Below are 20,178 nucleotides of genomic sequence, written 5' to 3'. Positions count from 1 at the left end.
AGTTATATACACGGCCGTCGTTATAGTTAAATCAGTTTTTATCAACTGGTGAGTTCAGATAGCATGAGCCATTTCCCTGCAAATAGATATTAGCTGTACGTTGAGAGTCAAATTTCGCGGAAAATGGTGGGCTCATTTTAAAATTAATTTATTTGTTGTTATAACATATAAGTTAAAAGTAAACTTTATATATTTATATTATGTCTGAATGGTATTAATAGTTTTACGCAAAATTCGTGTAGTTTTTAGTGATTTTGACTGCTAAATAATCATAGAAAGTTTTAGGCTTTGCTGTGATTTGTTGCATGACAATTTCAGAGGGAAACGGGAGGTATTGATTGAGAAAAAAAAAAGTTAATTTCCAGAGGAATTGATCTCTGGGCCTAGGCGTACCCAATGTGAATTCAAAACAATTTTTACACTTACACACCAGACACCACCCCCTCCCCCTGCAGTGTAACCCTAAATTATTACTGAAACTACACCCCAGCAGATTTGCAAGACCACGTACGTCCACACACACCTCCCCCCCTCTCTTCCCCAACTCCCCCACTCCTACTACTCTACCTTACTCTACAATGTATGCACTGTAAATGGTTGTGATCTTTATTTTTTTTTTCACTAGCATGGGCGAGTAAAAGTAAGAACTACCGAAGAACAGAAGGAAGCTAAACGCAAAGAAAGGGATAAGAAATTAAAACTTTATAATGGCGTTACGTCCAAAATATGGAAAAAGGTATTGTACATAGACTTGTGTTTGTTTTTGTCTCATAATAAATATCTAATTCAGGATGCTTCGCATAAAACGTGTTATTAAGCGTTCATATTACAGCATTAATTTGTTTTTATAGCGAGAAGAGAAAGAATTGGATGAGGAAGCGTTAGGGTTAACGAGGGAAGTACTAGCAGCCAATCCTGACTTCTATACCATGTGGAATTTCAGGAAAGAGATATTTTTAGAGATGAGTTCATCACGGTAAGGGATTATTCATTGTTACCAAGCCGCAGCTTTAAAAAAAAACAATTATTTTTGTATTAAAATAAACTGACTGAGATAACCTCCAATAATGAGGTGACAACCATTCACAAGACATACACACATACACACCCTACATGCCCTACATAAACAAAGTCTTAAGCTCTATCTACACTATCAAATTAGTTTGATGTGTGATGTGCCCAAATATGGTAGTGATATGCCTAAACATGGTAGTGATATGACATCATCATGCCATTCCATATATGGGCACATCACATTTTGTTGTCACATAAAGTTTGATAGTGTGGACAGAGCTTTACTGTATATGTCAATCAATCAATTGTTTGACAGGATTTGAACTTATCAACTACTTTGAAATTATTAGTAATAAATGCTTTTCTCTATAAAAGTAGCTAGTAATAGCAAAGAAAGTCATAAAATATAAATGTAATATCTTTCAAAAGTATAACTTTATTTGACATTCACTTTTATTTATTATTCACAATTATTTTCGTTAAAATGATCAGACCAGAAGATAATTTCCAGACACTGTGTTCTTCTGAGCTGTCTTTCCTGGAGGATTGTCTGCAAGTGAATCCCAAATCATATGGAGCTTGGCATCATAGATGCTGGATTATGGACCACATGCCTCAGCCAGATTGGAAGAAAGAATTGAAATTATGTGACATATACCTTGAGCACGATGAACGTAATTGTAAGTTTTGTTTCGTTTATTTTCCACTATTCAAGTTAATTTAAACAGTTTTAACATAAGTATACACTGTATATGGGTTTATGGAGGTCACATTAAGTTCATTGAACTTTAAGTCGTGACCCCTGTATCAGTATAATAATAATATGCTAGTAGAATAAAATATATATGTTTAAAAATGAGGGTACATAAAAATCAAGTACATAAGTTAATTTATTATCTTTTTATATCGAGGTAATAATATAGTAGAACCGATATTACATTTATGTATTGGTCTATTTATTTTCTTTTTTTGTCATTCTTTTTCACGTTTTTTGTGTTTGTATCGGTGTTGAGGGCCTCATGCATGCCATGTTATTGAGTCATCCTCATTAAACAAAGTTTAATAAAAAAATAAAATTAAAGGGACATCAAAAAGAATCAACAAAAATTTGTTAAAGTTTAGCAAAAAAAGTATTACTAACTATATTGCCCTGATTTGAAATATTTAGAGCCAATATCAAACTATTTTTTGTATAATTTGTATAAATTACAACCTTTTCCTTCTTTACAGTTCATTGCTGGGACTATCGTCGTTTTGTCGTTGCAAGGTCAAAGGTTGCAGCAAAAGATGAGTTGGATTTTTCCACCTCGAAAATCAGTAGTAATTTTTCAAATTTCTCGTCATGGCATTACCGCAGCAAACTTCTTCCGTTGCTCTATCCCGATGAGAAAAATACCGGAAGAGTCCGGGAAGATGTTCTACTTGAAGGTATGTTAAACTTTATATTGACAAATATAAAATAAAGAGTTTTGATGAAGTGCAGTTGTTTTATGTTGTATATATTTATGTTCCCAAGACTTTATGTAATAAAAAAATGTGATCTACTGTACCTATATATGGACATAATGATGTCATCACTACCATATTTGGGCACATCACTACCATATTTAAGCATATCACTACCATATTTGGGCACATCACACTTTTTTGTCAAACTGGTTTGATAGTGTAGACATTTCTTGCTTTATTTACAGAGTATGAACTTGCCCAAAATGCGTTCTTTACTGATCCAAATGATCAAAGTGCTTGGTTTTACCATCGCTGGTTGCTAGGCAGAGGTAAGTACTTCATATTAAGGCCAATTTACACAGACGAGCCGTAACAGTAAGCTGAGAAAAAAAAAAAGAATTATTATTATCATTATTTTTCACAGCTGAAAGCCCGCAAAATATTAATTTTCTGTATGCCAATAAACGGCACAATATGATTGTAGTAGTATTTGCTAAACCTGTTCTCATTCCGGAGAAAAACAATGTTAAGGTCAGCCTAGATGGTCAACTATTAGCTGGACAATGGAGAACATCAAGTGGTCAGCATGTTCATTCTCAAGTCTGGGTATCCTTACACTTGGTGTTTTCTTTCAATCTGATGAATAATTAAAATTTTATTTGAAAAATTCAGTACTATCATCACCATCAACATCATTTGTAATCATTATCGTTATCTACAATATTTATTATCATTATTGTCACAATCCAAATTATTATCATTATCCTCATTAGCACTGTAAATTACCATCATATCATTATCAACACACTATCATTGTAATCATCATAATCATCATCAGTATCTTTAAAATCTTTTTGTTTTTCGAATCAGTTGTAATATTATAAGCCTTATCAAAATGGTAACAGATTTTCACACCAGATTGTGATAAGATCAATGGAGTAACTTTGGATTTGAATTTGAACAATGGACTAGTCAAAAAATCGTGTTCATTTACAGAAGGCAGGTAGCTTTACATTTAGTTATAGGATGATGGTGACATTATGATAATGATTTTGTGGATGATGGTGGTGGTGTTAATTGTGTTAGTGGTTTGGTATTAACAGTGTTGGTAGTGTGGTGTTAGTGGTTTGGTATTTAACAGCGTTGGTAGTGTGGTATTAATGGCGTTTTTAGTGTGGTATTAATGGCGTTTTTAGTGTGGTATTAACAGTGTTGGTAGTGTGGTATTAATAATGTTAGTGGGTGGGTTGGTATTAACAGTGTTGGTAGTGTGGTATTAATGGTGTTAGTGGTTTGGTATTAACAGTGTTGGTAGTGTGGTATTAATGGTGTTAGCGGTTTGGTATTAACAGTGTTGGTTGTGTGGTATTAATGGTGTTAGTGGTTTAGTATTAACAGTGTTGGTAGTATGGTATTAATGGTGTTAGTGGTTTGGTATTAACAGTGTTGGTAGTGTGGTATTAATGGTGTTAGCGGTTTGGTATTAACAGTGTTGGTTGTGTGGTATTAATGGTGTTAGTGGTTTAGTATTACCAGTGTTGGTAGTATGGTATTAATGGTGTTAGTGGTTTGGTATTATCAGTGTTGGTAGCGTGGTATTAATGGTGTTAGTGGTATTTTAAACAGTGTTGGTAGTGTGGTATTAATGGTGTTAGTTGTTTGGTATTATCAGTGTTGGTAGCGTGGTATTAATTGTGTTAGTGGTTTGGTATTAACAGTGTTGGTAGTGTGGTATTAATGGTGTTAGTGGTTTGGTATTAACAGTGTTGGTAGTGTGGTATTAATGGTGTTAGTGGTTTGGTATTAACAGTGTTGGTAGTTTGGTATTAACGGTGTTAGTGGTTTGGTATTAACAGTGTTGGTAGTGTGGTATTAAGGTGTTAGTGGTTTTGTATTAACGGTGTTGGTAGTGTGGTATTTATGGTGTTAGTGGATTGCTATTTAACAGTGTTGGTATTGTGGTGTTAATGGTGTTAGTGGTTTTGCATTAACGGTGTTGGTAGTGTGGTATTAATGATGTTAGTGGATTGTATTTAACAGTGTTGGTAGTGTGGTATTAAGGTGTTAGTGGTTTTGTATTAACGGTGTTGATTGTGTGGTATTAATTGTTTTAGTGGTTTGGTATTAACAGTGTTGGTAGTGTGGTATTAAGGTGTTAGTGGTTTTGTATTAACGGTGTTGATTGTGTGGTATTAATTGTGTTAGTGTGGTATTGACTTTTAATGGTAATAATTTATATATTAAGTCATTTGTTCTATAATAATATTTATGAATGCTTTAAGGCTAATTGTTGACCCGTATACGCCCATAGCATACTTAGTTATTTTAAGTACCTCATTATCTATGAAATATTAACTTTTCCTGTGCACTGATGAGTATCTAAAAAAGCTTTCACTTTTCCCGCTATAGGGGATTCCGAAAGTTGGAGTAAGGAAACGAATGTGGCAGCGACAATGTTCTCTTCGCAATTAAGCGTGGAAAAATCGAGCGTTCTTGCGCAAGAGCTGGAGTCTTGCCAGCAACTCCTCGAACTAGAACCAGATAATAAATGTAAGAAAATCACTGTTTAATTGTCAAACATTTTTTATAGAAATAAATCGGAAAGAAAATTTTGTTGAAATAAAAGAAATAAATAAAGTATAGAATATAACTTTTGATATTGGTATATAATAATTTGTAGTAGAAATATATAAACAGTATAAATAACCTTTCTGGCTATAGGATCACTTGTGGTATTCCCCCCCCCCCCCCTCTCTTTCTTAAAATAAAGCTCTGTCTACACTATCAAACTAGTTTGACAAAAAACGTGTGATGTGTCCAAATATGGTAGTGATATTTCGAAATATGGTAGTGATATGACATCGTCATGTCTATGTATAGGCACATCACATTTTTTTGTCACATCTAGTTTGATAGTGTAAACAGAGCTTAAGATATTACAGTTAAAATGTTGTAATTTTGTATTAATTGTTTGTGTAGTTTAATATAATATTATTTTAATACCATAAGTACAATTAGCAGTGTAATTGGAACGCTATATTTTTATACTTAATAGTTTGTAAAATGTTTTGCGAGAACATAATAAATCCATTTATTATTTTCTAAAGATAAAAATCGTAGTTTGTCAAAACTAAAGTTTTCCAATCAAAATGAAATTAATAAAAATTGAAAATCATTAATTTTAGATGTTGAAAGATAAAACATTGAAAACTGTCTCTCACTTTCACAATATACTTTCAAATTCACTTTTACTTTAATTTGTCAATTATCATCATTTTCATCAGGGTGTGTTTTCACAATTATCCAGCTGATGAGGTCATTAGACCCGTTGCGATACGAGTCAGAGACCGACGGTCACGTGAACGTGCTCCTGAAATCTGACCCATATCGTGCTAATTACTTCCACGATCTAAGAAGTAGATTTTGTATCGAGAATGTTATATTAAGGGCTGAGACAGCAGGAAATAATGTTAAAACTATAGATATATCAAATAAGGTATTACAAATATGTATATGTTGTTTATGTTTCACTATTAAAGGTACATTGTCCCCTTGAAATTAAAAAAAATATATTTTTCTCCAATATGCCATTTTAACAGTATGATGATAAAACCATAATTTAAAGGAAAACTGGAAGCCCATTTTCTGAAATCTATTAGATTTTTGGTTAAATTTAATTGTTAATTTTATCTTTTTTGTAAGTGATAGATGTTATTAATTGTATTCATTTTTTGGGCAAAAGGGAATAAAGCTCTGTTTACACTATCAAACTAGTTTGACAAAAAATGATGTGTCCAAATATGGTAGTGATATGCCCAAATATGGTAGTGATATGCCCAAATATGGTAGTGATATGACATCATCATGTCCATATATGGTCACATCACATTTTTTTGTCACATAATGTTTGATAGTGTAGACTGAACTTTATAATATATGTTATTATGTGTTCATAAGATTCTTATTGTTATGATAATACTATATTCAACACTAGGAACTGACAACTCTAACACATCTAGAACATCTGGTGTCAGTGGAGGAAATAAACCTGTCATCCAACAAACTACCGTCACTAAAGGGTTGTCACATGTTACAATGTGCCAAGAAGATCCTTGTGGATGATAACGTCATTGATAGTTTGCAGGAGCTCGTGCGATTACCATCTCTCGAGGAACTTTCTATAAAAAATAACAGTATCCTTTGTTGAATATTTATATCTTTTTTTTTTATTTATATCTTTCTCCAAAAAATAAAATATTTATATCTAAATTTTCATAGATCTAAAACAGTGGCGAATTTTTTATTTTTTTTATATGATTTTCTTAAACAATTAAACATTTTTTGTGTCGTGTATGGTTAGAATAGAATTCAAATAACTAGGAATAACCTTTGACCTTTGCTAATCCCTGACAAGATCAAGTGGTCTCAAACATTAGGTAAGCATGCATTATATAATTTATCTAATAATAATAATAATAATTTAATGATTTTTTTTACTCTTTCAAATCACCCAATATCAGTCAATTTTGGATTAGCCAAAAAATAATAATGAAGAAATTATTTGGGACCGTTTAGACTTAAGCTTTGTCTACACTATCAAACTAATTTGAAAAAAAAAAAATGTGATGTGCCCAAAGATGGTAATGATAATGACATCATCATGTCCATATATGGGCCCATCACATTTTTTTGTCACATAAAGTTTGATAGTGTAGACAGAGCTTTAAGAAAAGTCTGTTTTTGGGAGAATTTCGGTTTTTCTGAGAGTCTGGTATTGGGAGAGTTGACTATAGTTACATGTTACTGTTATGGATTCTTATCGAATGCTATCAGATATCAAATCTATAGATGAACTTTCAAATTTAACTTTTTCGCCAAATCTGACAAGACTGTGTCTCCAAGGCAACCCAGTTTGTCAAATTGATGGTTTCCAGAGTGCAATCAAAAATCTACTTCCTCAACTCCAAACCCTCAATGGAGTTGAATTTTAAATATTTCTGGCAATCTTGTCCCTTAAGAAGAAATACTTATTTTTAACCAATTTTAAAATCATGTTGTCCAAAAACATTCCATAATTTTTAAATACCAGTTGAATAAAGGAGAGCTATGGATGGAGAATATTAAGCTCTGTCTACACTATCAAACTAGTTTGGAAAAAAAAAGTATGATATGCCCAAATATGGTAGTGATATGCTTAAATATGGTAGTGATATGTCATCATCGTGTCCATATATGGGCACATCACACGTTTGTCACAAAGTTTGATAGTGTAGATAGAGCTTAACTCACGTTGGCTAGGAGATTCAATTTAAAGATATATTCAATATCGAAAAGCAAAAAATAGAAAAAAAAACAATACAAATGAAAAAACAATAAAAGAAATTTGACCAAGAATTCGAAAACAAATTAAATGTATTGAAAGAAAATAATTGAATGGACGAAGGAAGAATCGCAAAAAAATATTAAATTATTTTATGGGTAAATGCATTTTTACTCTTTGGAACCTGTTAATTATTGATAATATGTATTTATGGAATTACTAGTCAATTAGTTACCGTTGTGTGCCACAGTATGTCGTGATTGCATGTGCACCCTCGTCATGTGTAATAAAAAGATAATAATAATAATAATTAATAATAATAAATAATAATATTATTATGTGTATTGCTTGCTTGATTGATGGAGAAATAACTTAAGATTTCTCTATGATTATCCTGTTCTGTGTTTCTTTGTTACCGTAATTTCTGAGTATTGGAAATAATGGTACTACTGTACTGAAATATACCAATTCCACAAACAGTTTTTTTCGTAGCGTTTTATTCATTTTGCCACGCGTACGAACATGGACAGTAAATTTAGATTTGACAAATTAAGCATCGTTTTTCATTTGATGACAACGTATTCGGGTTTATAAGTAGGGAGTTTTTTCCGCCGCCGAGTTGTCGTCATCGTTTCGTTTGAGGGTCCTCCTAAATACCAAGACCTACCAAGACCTACCAAGAACTACCAAGACCTACCAAGAACTACCAAGACCTGTCAATTTAAAGTGTTAATTTAACGAAATATGATATATATAGACTTCTAATAGCATTTCCAACAATAAAACCTTAATTTTAGCGCGATATAGAGACCAAAAATGTTAAATAATCGACAAGCTTCGCGTTCGCGAAACGAACTGAGTTGATGCATACATTGCGTCACAAATGTCCGTATTGCGTCAACTAGTATGACCTACCAAGAACTACCAAGACCTGTCAATTTAAAGTGTTATTTTAACGAAATATGATATATATAGACTTCTAATAGCATTTCCAACAATTAAACCTCAATTTCAGCGCGATATAGACACCAAAAATGTTACGAAAATGTTAAATAATCGACAAGCTTCGTGAAATGAACTGAGTTGTTGATGCATACATTGCGTCACAAATGTCCGTATTGCGTCAACTAGTATGGCTCACTGACACTCGACGCAGTTCTCCTGTCATAGGCCTACTGGGTCGTAGGCCTACATTTAACATTTTTGGTATCTATATCGCGCTACAATTGAGGTTTTATTGTTTAAAAAGCTATTAGAAGTCTATATATATTATATTTCGTTAAAATAACACTTTAAATTGACAGGTCTTGGTAGTTCTTGGTAGGTCATACTAGTTGACGCAATACGGACATTTGTGACGAAATGTATGCATCAACTCAGTTCGTTTCGCGAACGCGAAGCTTGTCGATTATTTAACATTTTTGGTGTCTATATAGCGCTAAAATTGAGGTTTTATTGTTGGAAATGCTATTAGAAGTCTATATATATCATATTTCGTTAAATTAACACTTTAAATTGACAGGTCTTGGTAGGTCTTGGTAGTTCTTGGTAGGTCTTGGTAGGTCTTGGTAGGTCTTGGTATTTAGGAGGACCCGTTTCGTTTGTGGGAAGCGTATTCGACTTTTATCAAGTCTAGAACGTCTAATGTTATCCCCGATGTTATCACGAGCTGTTTATGTCCCGAAAACGTTTTGTTACGAGTTGAGTTGAGTTTTTTTTTCGAGTTGTCTATGACGTCATTACATCGGCCCATCGTGAGGTTTTAATGTCAATCACATCTATGAGTATTTTACAATTCTTCTCCATCCATGTAGAGAACGGGCGATAACAATCTACACCGCCGTTTTAAATTTAGCGCGGGTTGTCGATCGGAAGCCAGATGGAAATGTTTGATGAAAGCCATTCGCCAACTTGCCAAAGTATTTTATGTTGATGACTGTTCGCAAATACATCAACAAATAAAACGACATCACTTTCGTTTTGAGTGGTAGGCCTCCTTCCTGCATATCGGAAATAAGTGTTCATTTCGTGTCCTAAATTTAAAAAAAGAAAGGATCTCACACGGCTGGAAGAAATGTATTCCACAAATGTCGATTGATTTAGCGCCAAAGTGCAATTTATCAGCAAACGATTCACACCCCAACTCTCTCCCCCCCCCCCCCCCACACCTGAACTCAACCAAAGCGATGAATATATATTTAGGCACAGAAGTTTATTCTTACTTATTATAATATATAGGCCTAAAGTAAAAAGGCGGGGAATGAGCTGCTAGGAGTTCATTGTACTATCGAATCCGAGATACAGGATTTTGAAATAGGGGTTCCCCCAGGGCCTAAGAATGGTGAAATGAAGAAGGGTTGAGCCCTATCTTTTGCTGGAATCTATATATATATATATAATATATATCTCATGTCGGACCTACCGACCGATTTATCCGGGAAAACAATTACAAGCGGAGTTTAGTACGATTTGAGCGTCTTTCAAGTCACGAAATGTGTGCAGAATGGATGAACGAACGGTCTAAAAACAAAAGGACCAACTCACATAGACATAACATAGAACTAAAACTGTCAGTAGGGGACCGCCTACAATTGGAACAAAAGCGAAACAATTTTTTTTTTCATAATCACACATTTTTTTCCTCAAAATGTTATCAATGGTTTACAATTAACGCAGAGTGATTGAATTATTATCTTCCAGTTGACTTTTATATTCGATTTCCTTTTTGCACAACTCCCTTTCTTTTTAGGATGGAATCAAACACAATGGGAATGACGTCACACGCGCAATACATTTTCCTGTTATTAAAGCAAAAATAACACTTGTAAAATGTAACTGTATGTTTGTATGCTTATATTATGTATAGTGTGTTTATTGTCACAAATTCTCTTTTTTCAAAAGCTATTGGGGTTTTTGTAGCAGTTGGACCTCGCCGCGCGGGAAAATAGTATAATCTTTCAATTTTTAAATCGCGGCGGCCCGCGCGGTCGATTTTGAATCCACCTCCTCGTCTTAACGGTCATCATTTAGGCTTGGTTCGCACAAGGACACACATACTGTACACGTAATTTTGTCGATAAGTAGATAAGCGCAACGCAAGCAATTGACCAATCACGAAGCGATGGGTCATCAAAACAGTCGCTTGTGATATGTCAACTCACACGTGCGTGGAAACCAAGCGTAATATTGACTCATCGGATTCGCGTTGCGCAACGTGGAAACCGGACCAGCTTCGTACTGAGCAGCCCAGTGCGCATGTTGTTTATGTTTATGAAATTTTTTTGTGTCGCAATCAAATTCAAAGTTGAAATATGAAAAGAAAAAACAGAGAAAAGAGTTTCGATATGAAATAGTGTTATAAATTATCTTTGATAACATCGAATTTCATGTCAAAATGAGATTGATTAAAGTTCGAAAGAAGCGAGAAAGAAAATAGTTTGACATTTAGTCCTGAAGTTGTTTATACAACGAAAGAATCAAAACGAAACTGTTTTTGATGAGTCAGTATTTTTGTTTTAAAATAGTTTCACCGGGTTGAAAGGATAGGATATTTTAAACAATCGTTTTTCATTATGTTTTGAAATTTCGTTTTTGACATTTACTGAAATTGGAGAGTGTTACTGCAGAGTGCATCTTTTTATTAGGTGATCATTTAGAATAAAATGATCACCTATTGTTATTGTATAAAATCTTTATTATTATTTTTCTTTTTTTTTTTCTTTTTATTGTTTCTGTACACTATTTTGTGTAACAATTATCTCAAAAAGTTTAATGTCAATGATTACAAAAATTTCAGAATATCTTTCAAATAATATAACTTAATCCTAATAAGCTTTCCAGCGTGATCACTCATCCGTGACGACATTTATACGCCATTTTGCGAAATCACATTATCAATCATATCTCCATAATTCATTATCACATATTAATGAAATTCACTACACGTAAACTTCAGATCAAGGGTAAAAATATTAGCAAATAAAAACGCACGCGCACGTAGGTTCATGCGCGTGATATCGCGCGTTAAAAATTTAAAACGCTCAAAATTAAGTTTTGATCAATTTAGAGCATGAATTAGGCCATTTGCGTGTTTCAATAAATTACTGCGCAAAAATGCGTTTTTGCGCGCGCGATACTTAAAAAGCGTAAAAAATATGAATTTTTTTTACAAATCTCATTCTACTCACCATCCTTAGTACATTCACCAAATTTGAGTCAGTTCCGACTTAAAATAACGCTATACGAGCACGTTAAAAATGACAAAATGCGCATATTAATTTTACAAAAGTTCTGAAAATGGTGAAAAATAGGTCTTTTTTAAAATGAAAATAATTCTTCAGAATGCAAGATGACCCCCGATTTTTTTAACTTATTCTGGAAGCCATTGAGTTGTAGATATGAATTCATGTACACATTTGACGTACAAAATGTTTTGACGTCATCAAATGGCCACTTGAATTTAAATATTAGGATTTGTTATCTTTTTGTGTAGATTATCACATTCAACAGAGCGCATCTTGGTTATGTGTGCTCGAATTTCGCACAAATTTCAGTATGTGCTTGCTTAATTAATTATCTTTATCATGAGTTGACACTATCTTCATTTTAATGACGTCATCACGCGTAAAAACTTGAATAACGTAGGCCGTGTAATTTCACCTTCGCAGTAAATTTGAATATCTTACAGCTCTTCAGAATTGAAGGTTACCTTGATGATTATAATTTATTATGAAAGCTGATGAAATGTAGATATTAATTCATATAAAAATTAAGCCTATCGGATGTTGTGACGTTAACATATGGCCAGTTGAAGTGAAAAAGTAGTTTTTTCATATTTTTCGTCAAAGTTATACACAATTCAAAGAGCGCGCACAGCGCTTCTACGTGCCAAATTTTTTTCCAAATCTTATATTTTTGGCTCAATTAATTATCTTTCGAAATTGTCATCTTAAAGTTTAGTTTGATAACGTCATCATGCCAAAAAATTAGAACATGTGTGTCCCGTAATTTCACCTATGCTACACTGTATATAGATATACAGTATATACTGTACATATTGTATATGGCATATAGGCACAACTCAGCACTATAAGCATATAATAGGATGGCATACATCAACATTTTCCGATCGTATGTTAACGTACGTGCATGTTTAAAAAAAATTAATTTCAGTAAAATGATAAAAATGATCACCTATAATTCGTCAAAGTGACGAATTAAATTCTAGTTTTATATTACTTTAGTTCCTGTTATTCTAGAAGTTTCTGCCCTATGAATATTCATTTATTCTGTTACTTTCTCATTTGCATTCTCATTTACATATTATTTGCCAAGTGTGCACAGCGTGCTGTTTCTCCTTTGTTTTCCTTTGTCTTGATTTTCTTTTGTTCTGCTCAGTTGTTGTTTGCCTGTGCAAGGGTACAGGTATGTGCAAGTGCATAAGCAGCCATTATTTTTCCAGCTCCAGCTCTACAGTTTTAAACAATTATTTACACTTTATTTCTATTGGATATTTCTGGGATTTTACTTTGTTTTGGAATTACTTTGCAAATGTTGACATTATTGTGAATGGTGCATATTAAAGGCATTTAAACATTAATTTTAATTTCACTCTTTTAATTTCTGTATGTTGTAAGAGCTGTGTACATTAAAACAAGGAATCAACAGCAGCTGACCTAATTGGTAGATCCAATTAAAGAGAGGCCTAAATAGCCTTGCAGGGGCGGGGCTCAGGATGTGTGGAGTGGCCGGGCATATCAGGACGGATTTAGATATTCCAAAACGGAATGGCGGCTTATGGCCTCCGTCGATGGCCTCTAATATATTTTCATTGACAAGTTTAAACACAATAAGGATCGGCGATTAAAACTATCCGATTAATTATAAAATATAGTCACGTCATATAATAGACGCGCGCGTAGACATCATATAAATCGCGCGTATCGCTGTACTGCGTCGCGTGTGTTATACAATTTAGTTACGTCATATAATAGACGCGCGCGTAGGCATCGTATTAATCGCGCGTATCGCTATACTGTTATCACGTGTGTTATAACATTTAGTCATGTCATATAATAGACGCGCGCGTAAGCATCATGTTAGTCGCGCGTATCGCTGTACTGCGTCACGTGTGTCAGACCAGCGATACGACAGGGAAGACTGTGTGAACTTGGTTTGGATTTATTACTGTAATCGATTGCGTTGTAATAATTTCATAATCCGTGATCAAATAGAGCGACTGTGTGTTTGGTATCCGTTATGCTGTTTGTGATTTGTTTACTTCCTTTCTTGAACGATGTATAAGGTCACGCACCGTTCCGATACTAAACCAGTTACAAAGCCACCTACACGGCCACAAGAGGCGAATCAGGCGTTGAAGACGGATAAATCACCTCACACGCTTGTCATCTATCCGCATAGTGAGTGAGAAGCTTAGAACAACCGGTTTAAAACGCCGCTTAAACTAATGCAATTATCTTTGTGATTTTGCTACTAACGCCGAAAGCTGACATTTCTAAAAGATGTGGGATGATGATTCTATAAAATGTTTATTAGGAATTTGGAACTCGCAGGATATTTACCCGCAGTTCGACGGCACACGAAGGAATGGAGTCGTGTACAATGTGATTACCGATCGACTGAAAGAACAAGGCTACGAGCGAACCGTGGCCCAAGTACGTACCAAGATGAAAAATATGAGGCGGGAATACTTTCAGATCCGAGAGAGCATGGTGGCTGGGGTGGTGGACAGAAAGGTCTGGTGGCCGTACTATGACGAATTGGAGAAGATCGTCAACAAGATAAAACCATCAACTCAAAACATGTCTATATATTATTGCCGGCCCCATAGCTGTATTGATTTCGGTGACGATTCCGATCTGACGATGAACGGAGATGAGGGTGAAGATGATTTGGAGTCGGTGGAGGTTTCGTCCGCTGCTGCTGCTGCTGCCACGGGAGTTATCGTTAACGGAAATTCGTCTGGGAATGAAAAACGAGGGACAGAAAAACGAGGAAGCGAAACAGGAGAAGAAATTAATGGACCATCTACTACTCGTGTACCAGGTAAATTTCTGTATATTTTTGCCATTGATTGATTGATTTTGATTGATTAGAGAGACGGGTTGGCGTGTTAGAGAGGGGGAATTCCCTTTTACAAAGATCGCGCCAATCTAGGTCTATCCCAATAATAATAATTTAAATGCAGGGGTTTTCAGAGGAAAGAAGACATTCCAAAGAAAAACAATTTGGGAAATTCCCTGTAGACTTTATTCAATGAGATATACAAAAAAAAGTTTGCATAAAAATCTATTAATATAATCTATTTATTTTAATAGTTAATTTTAAAACAATAGTTTTGTTATGACAAGGAAACGCCCTGAGAAAAAAAACCTACTATAATTAAGCTGTTTAATCTTTCGTTTTTTAAAAGATGTTTATTTTTTCATTTTTTTTCACAGAACCAATAAGAATCAGGAAAAGAAAGGTAGTATTATGTAATGTTTATTTGTATTCCAATGAGAAAAAAAGCAAACTATTTCTCTGATATTAATAAAAATATACAATAATTTAAATTTGTAAAAGAAAAAATATTAAAATTAAATTTTGATGACCGATGTTTAGGGACCACTACCTAATCAATAGTATAAATAAATAGCAAATATCAAAAGTGACAAATTATATGGATTGTTAATACAATACAAAAAATAAAGTAACAATATTTTTTTTTACTCTGCACGACATATTCCTGAGAAGCCAGCAAGCAACAACAAGATGAACAACTATTAAAACAAATCTTGAGCTCTGTCTACACTATCAAACTTTATGTGAAAAAAAGAATGTACCCGTATATGGACATGATGCATATCAACCATATTTGCGCACATCACACTTTTTTTGTCAAACTGGTTTGATAGTGTAGACAGAGCTTTACAATTTGTTTCCGAAAAACATTTTTTCAGAAAACTATTTATTCTTTGATATTATTTATTTAGATGTCAGAACTTCTCCTAAACATGGATGATGCATACAATGACCTCGTGACAAAAAGGCGCAAGTTCCAGCAACCAAAATATCATAATATACTTGTTCATCGGCAGAATCTCTATGAAGGTAGGCAGAACAGAGGCCATTTTATAAAACTTTTATTGTATCTCATACCTCTTATCCACAAGGAATCTTTTACCAACTGAAATTAAAAACAAAGGTAACTGGGAAAAATATCTATAAATTCAAAAATATATCAACTCAAATGTCTTCTAAGTGATTCTGCATATATCTACTTTTAAAAAAAATTTTACTTTGTATGTATGTCTTTTAGACAAAAGAAAATTTGTTTTTAACTGTTTTTTTCTGTATATATGTTATAATTTTACTTTACTTTTAAACCTTGTAACTGGACCATTTTGAAAAGCAGTAATACGTTACTGAAAATGCAATCTCGTTAAAAGAAAGAATAAATAAATAAATAAATGTAATAGCAGGTAATAGGTAACAATGTATGTAAAATCGGACTGAAAAAAAGCCACAGCCCAATAATAAATTGTAAAAACAATTATGACCAGGATATTAACAAAACCTGTGGGTGTAATATTGATTATATTAAACAGGTTGTATATTTCTTGTCAAATTAATATTAAAAAACAACTAGGAAGTTAAAATATTTTTGAAAATTCCATCTGTGTTTTTAGTAATATGGTCATATGATTGTATATTTATTTTTAGTTTTTTTTGCAATCTGTTATCTGAGACATAATCATATTTCTCTTTCATTATTGAAAACAATTGAATGAATAATTTGTAGTTGAGTTACATTTGAAAAATGATTTCTTTTACTTTCGATTTATTTTGAAAGATAAGCGTTCTATCAGGCCTTTTTTTGTTTCCTATTGAAATATGTTTGTTAATCTGAAGTATGTTTCTTACCATAAAGATCTTAAGGCCTGTTCAGACCTATGGAGCTATGTTTTCGTATTGTACGCTACGCTAACCCTACAACTCCATAGGTCTGAACCAGGAAAAGATTAATGGAAGCCACCTCTTACGACACTACTCTTTCGTTCGTTACGACAGCTCAAGATACAAGATTAGTAAACGCCGCTTACGATACGAAAGTCATGCATTAACGATTTTGACCTCTATCCTATCAAATATACTCCTGCATACCAGATGTTCGCCCAAATTGGTTGCACTTCAGTTTCAAACGAAAGCGCTAGTTAAGCAAATCTTTGCTGTTACAACGCTTATAATATGACATTGTTTGCGATACAAAAACTCCATGGATCTGAACATACCCTTAGTTGTTAAAGAATTTACTAAATATTTTGGCCATCCGGTGAACAGTTTCTTGATATTTTCACGTTTTAATTTTGATATTTAACAATTTTGCTTTTTAAGGTTTTCTTCGGCATGAAAGCAGGACGTGTGTTGAGAATGCACATCACACCACTGGCAAGCTAGACTATTGCGAGGAAGATGAAGAAGCATGGCTGTATTTTGGTCCAGTCAAAAAAACAAATGATGTACGTCCACTACATAGTTTTGTATTATATAACATTGCATTATTGCAGTAAATCAGTAAATGATTTAAGAGATAAATATGCTATTCTTTTAAAACTACTAACAGCATTAGAATCATGTGCTCCTGTAATGTAAAATTAATAGTTGAACTTAACTTCAATTTCAACTTATCTTCAATTTATTTTCCAAATTCATGGGATTATCATTAAATAATAAATTAAATGTTTAAAATGAAGGAGGGAAAAACCAAAAGATCAATGTTTGTTGTGTGGCACCCTCATGCAGCTTGTTGTGGTGTCCAAAGCAGATCAAAGCTCCTCAAACCATACCATATAAATTACAATTTAAAAGATAGGGCATTAAGTTCACTTTAGCACTTAAGCTCTGTCTACACTATCAAACTTGATTTGACAAAAAAATGTGATGTGCCCATATATGGACTCGATGATGTCATATCACTACCATATTTTGGCATATCACTACCACATTTTTTTGTCTTGTTTGATAGAGTAGACAGAGCTTTAGTTTCACAATTGCTAGGCCACCAGCTGCTCCCCCTAATTCCTGGATCCACCACTGAAACAGCACAATACTCTTGTTTTGTTCATAGAATTCAGTTACGAACATTACGGAGAAGGATCGAGGTATGGATGTGTTCCTGCTGGCAATTCTGTTTGCCTCTCAACACAACTCTCTGGAAACCAAATACCAACCAAGATTTAAGTCAGAGGTCAGATTCTAATTTGCACTCCATACTAAAGGAAATTATTATTATTCATAATGCATCATAAGTTATTTATATTAAAATGTTGCAATTTTTTAAAATTATTAGATATTTTTTATTATTTTTTTTATATTATTTTTATTTACTTTGTTGATCAGAGATTGAGCAATGGTGTAGACGGCCCCTCGTATAATACATCTCTTGAACTACAAGAAGCAGCCAATCGCTGGCCTTTGTTACCAAGGAGACAGTTACAAAGGGCATTAGGAGACTATGAATTAATGGTAAATATTTGAGAATATTATTCAAAAATAAAATAAAAAATAAATCTGCAAAATCACCCAAAGTGCTTTAAAGATGTATTGTCCCCCTGAAAAATATTTTTTGTTGTTGAATATGCCATTTTAATGTTAATAGTTATCCACAGTTATCCAATTTCATAAAAAATTGGATCTAAAAAAAAATATATATCTACCTGAAAAAGCAAAAAATGGTCAAATTGTCTGTCATAGGAAGTGATTAACTTGATTAAAACTACAAAATAACCTGTTCAAAGTCTTCATTTTTCATGATTTTGGGGGACAATATACCTTAAAAAAAGGGATAACTCATTTTTATTTTATTATTTTTACATTTTTTTTTATTTTTAGGAACAAGAAAGTAGAGCATTCGTTGATTATCAGCTTCTATTTTGGGTCGCAAGTGATGACTCGTTCCACGATCGAAGAGGAAAAAACTTTGCAAAGAAGGTACTTGATGTTCTTTTTTCATGGCACAAAGACGCAGATATTAAAATGTCTACGCAAGGTGCTGACCAAATGTTAGCAATACGCGGGATTGTCGCGCCGTTACCGGTACTGAGCCAGGGTAACGACGCAAGAGCATTAACACTGACGCATAGAATTCGAAACCATCTTCCAATCACAATGGAGACGTCGTTACATGATGGTAAAATGTCGGATTTGTACGTATTTGACACTAAACGTGGTAAAGTACTTCTGCTTGGAATCGTTTCAAACGGCGGTGAGAGCTTAGAATTGCGTAAAAATCAACTCATGGAACATATGTTGTTGTCATGGCGACCGTATCAGACAATGATGTTCGGCATTTTATTTCGGCCTACTTGCGTTTATCTTGTGATTTTCGAACTTGATATGCAAAGCAGAGAATTAAGGCGGTCAATTTCACCTCCACTTAAATATCAGAAAGACGGTTTGCGTACGGTTTTCGAGAGTGTATTGTCAACTTTATAGAGAATATAACCTGTTGAACTACGTTGAACAATAAAAATTACAAAAAAAAAAATTATTGGATGGCAATGATAACAGGTGTACTGTACTACTGTATTTAATATTATAGCAATAACAAATAATAGGCCCATAATATTGTATAAATGATAATAATAATAATATAAATCCAAAGGCAAATTACTGAAAAAATGACAATGCTGTGGGTATCAGTGGCTGGATCTCAATGGAGATACAAAAAAAAAGCGAAGTAAAACAGCCAGATAATAATAATATATATATATATAATTTCAACGAATCTTTCATTGCTCATGGCGCTGTGGACTCGGATGTTGCACTTTTCAACTACATGCTTCTCCCTTAAGGTTCACACCATTTCAGTGCAGCCACTTTAAAGAGCTCTCATCTGTCCACTACACAGCGACTGTGTGTGAACTAGTTCACCGGGGACAAGATGGACAAACTAGCTGCTACAGCATTTTTTGCAAATTTGAGCCATCCATTGTATATTGGATCACAGGATGCCGGGAAGCTAGACACCAATTTTTTTTTCGGTTAGTTTCATCGGCTGAAAATCAGATACTATTGAAAGATGGAACCAAGGTAGAAAACAAAATCGGTAGACTGATGAAACTTCCTCGTTAACTGGTACCAACAAGCAAGAGGTTGACACTTGGTCAATTGCCGTTTCATACAATGAGTTACAAATAAGTTTACCAAAAAAAAAAACTAACAAGCAAAGGCTTAATTTTTATCAACAATAAAAATTAGTGTATTTAAAATGCTCTCGTCTTTGTATAAACCTGTTTTTGTAAATGTCCAGTGTAATTCACCTATCCACATGCAAGCCAAGGTCCTCATAGGGCAGAAAAAGTCTTTAAAATTTGGTACTGGGCTTGTTTTGG

General features: G+C 33.7%; 2 protein-coding genes across 2 annotated transcripts; both read left to right on the top strand.

The window, feature by feature from the left end:
* The first annotated feature begins 1 nt into the window (after position 1).
* On the top strand, positions 2 to 8,263 carry LOC144849625 (geranylgeranyl transferase type-2 subunit alpha-like). Its single transcript, XM_078706596.1, has 12 exons — positions 2 to 126; positions 626 to 736; positions 852 to 976; positions 1,507 to 1,694; positions 2,245 to 2,442; positions 2,709 to 2,792; positions 2,888 to 3,069; positions 3,369 to 3,462; positions 4,873 to 5,013; positions 5,748 to 5,959; positions 6,458 to 6,656; positions 7,297 to 8,263. Exons 1-12 carry the CDS (start codon positions 124 to 126, stop codon positions 7,452 to 7,454), a joined length of 1,695 nt encoding a protein of 564 aa, XP_078562722.1. The 5' UTR covers positions 2 to 123; the 3' UTR covers positions 7,455 to 8,263.
* A 5,638-nt stretch (positions 8,264 to 13,901) lies between these two features.
* On the top strand, positions 13,902 to 20,118 carry LOC144849697 (uncharacterized). The gene is made up of 7 exons (XM_078706707.1): positions 13,902 to 14,848; positions 15,244 to 15,269; positions 15,778 to 15,895; positions 17,180 to 17,304; positions 17,913 to 18,032; positions 18,185 to 18,310; positions 18,677 to 20,118. Exons 1-7 carry the CDS (start codon positions 14,305 to 14,307, stop codon positions 19,277 to 19,279), a joined length of 1,662 nt encoding a protein of 553 aa, XP_078562833.1. The 5' UTR covers positions 13,902 to 14,304; the 3' UTR covers positions 19,280 to 20,118.
* The last annotated feature ends 60 nt before the right edge of the window (positions 20,119 to 20,178 follow it).

Source organism: Antedon bifida, chromosome 8 (assembly GCF_963402885.1).
Source record: "Antedon bifida chromosome 8, ecAntBifi1.1, whole genome shotgun sequence".
Classification (NCBI taxonomy): domain Eukaryota; kingdom Metazoa; phylum Echinodermata; class Crinoidea; order Comatulida; family Antedonidae; genus Antedon; species Antedon bifida.
The sequence above is the reverse complement of the archived record's forward strand: the minus strand, read 5'-3'. Positions and strand labels throughout refer to the sequence as shown.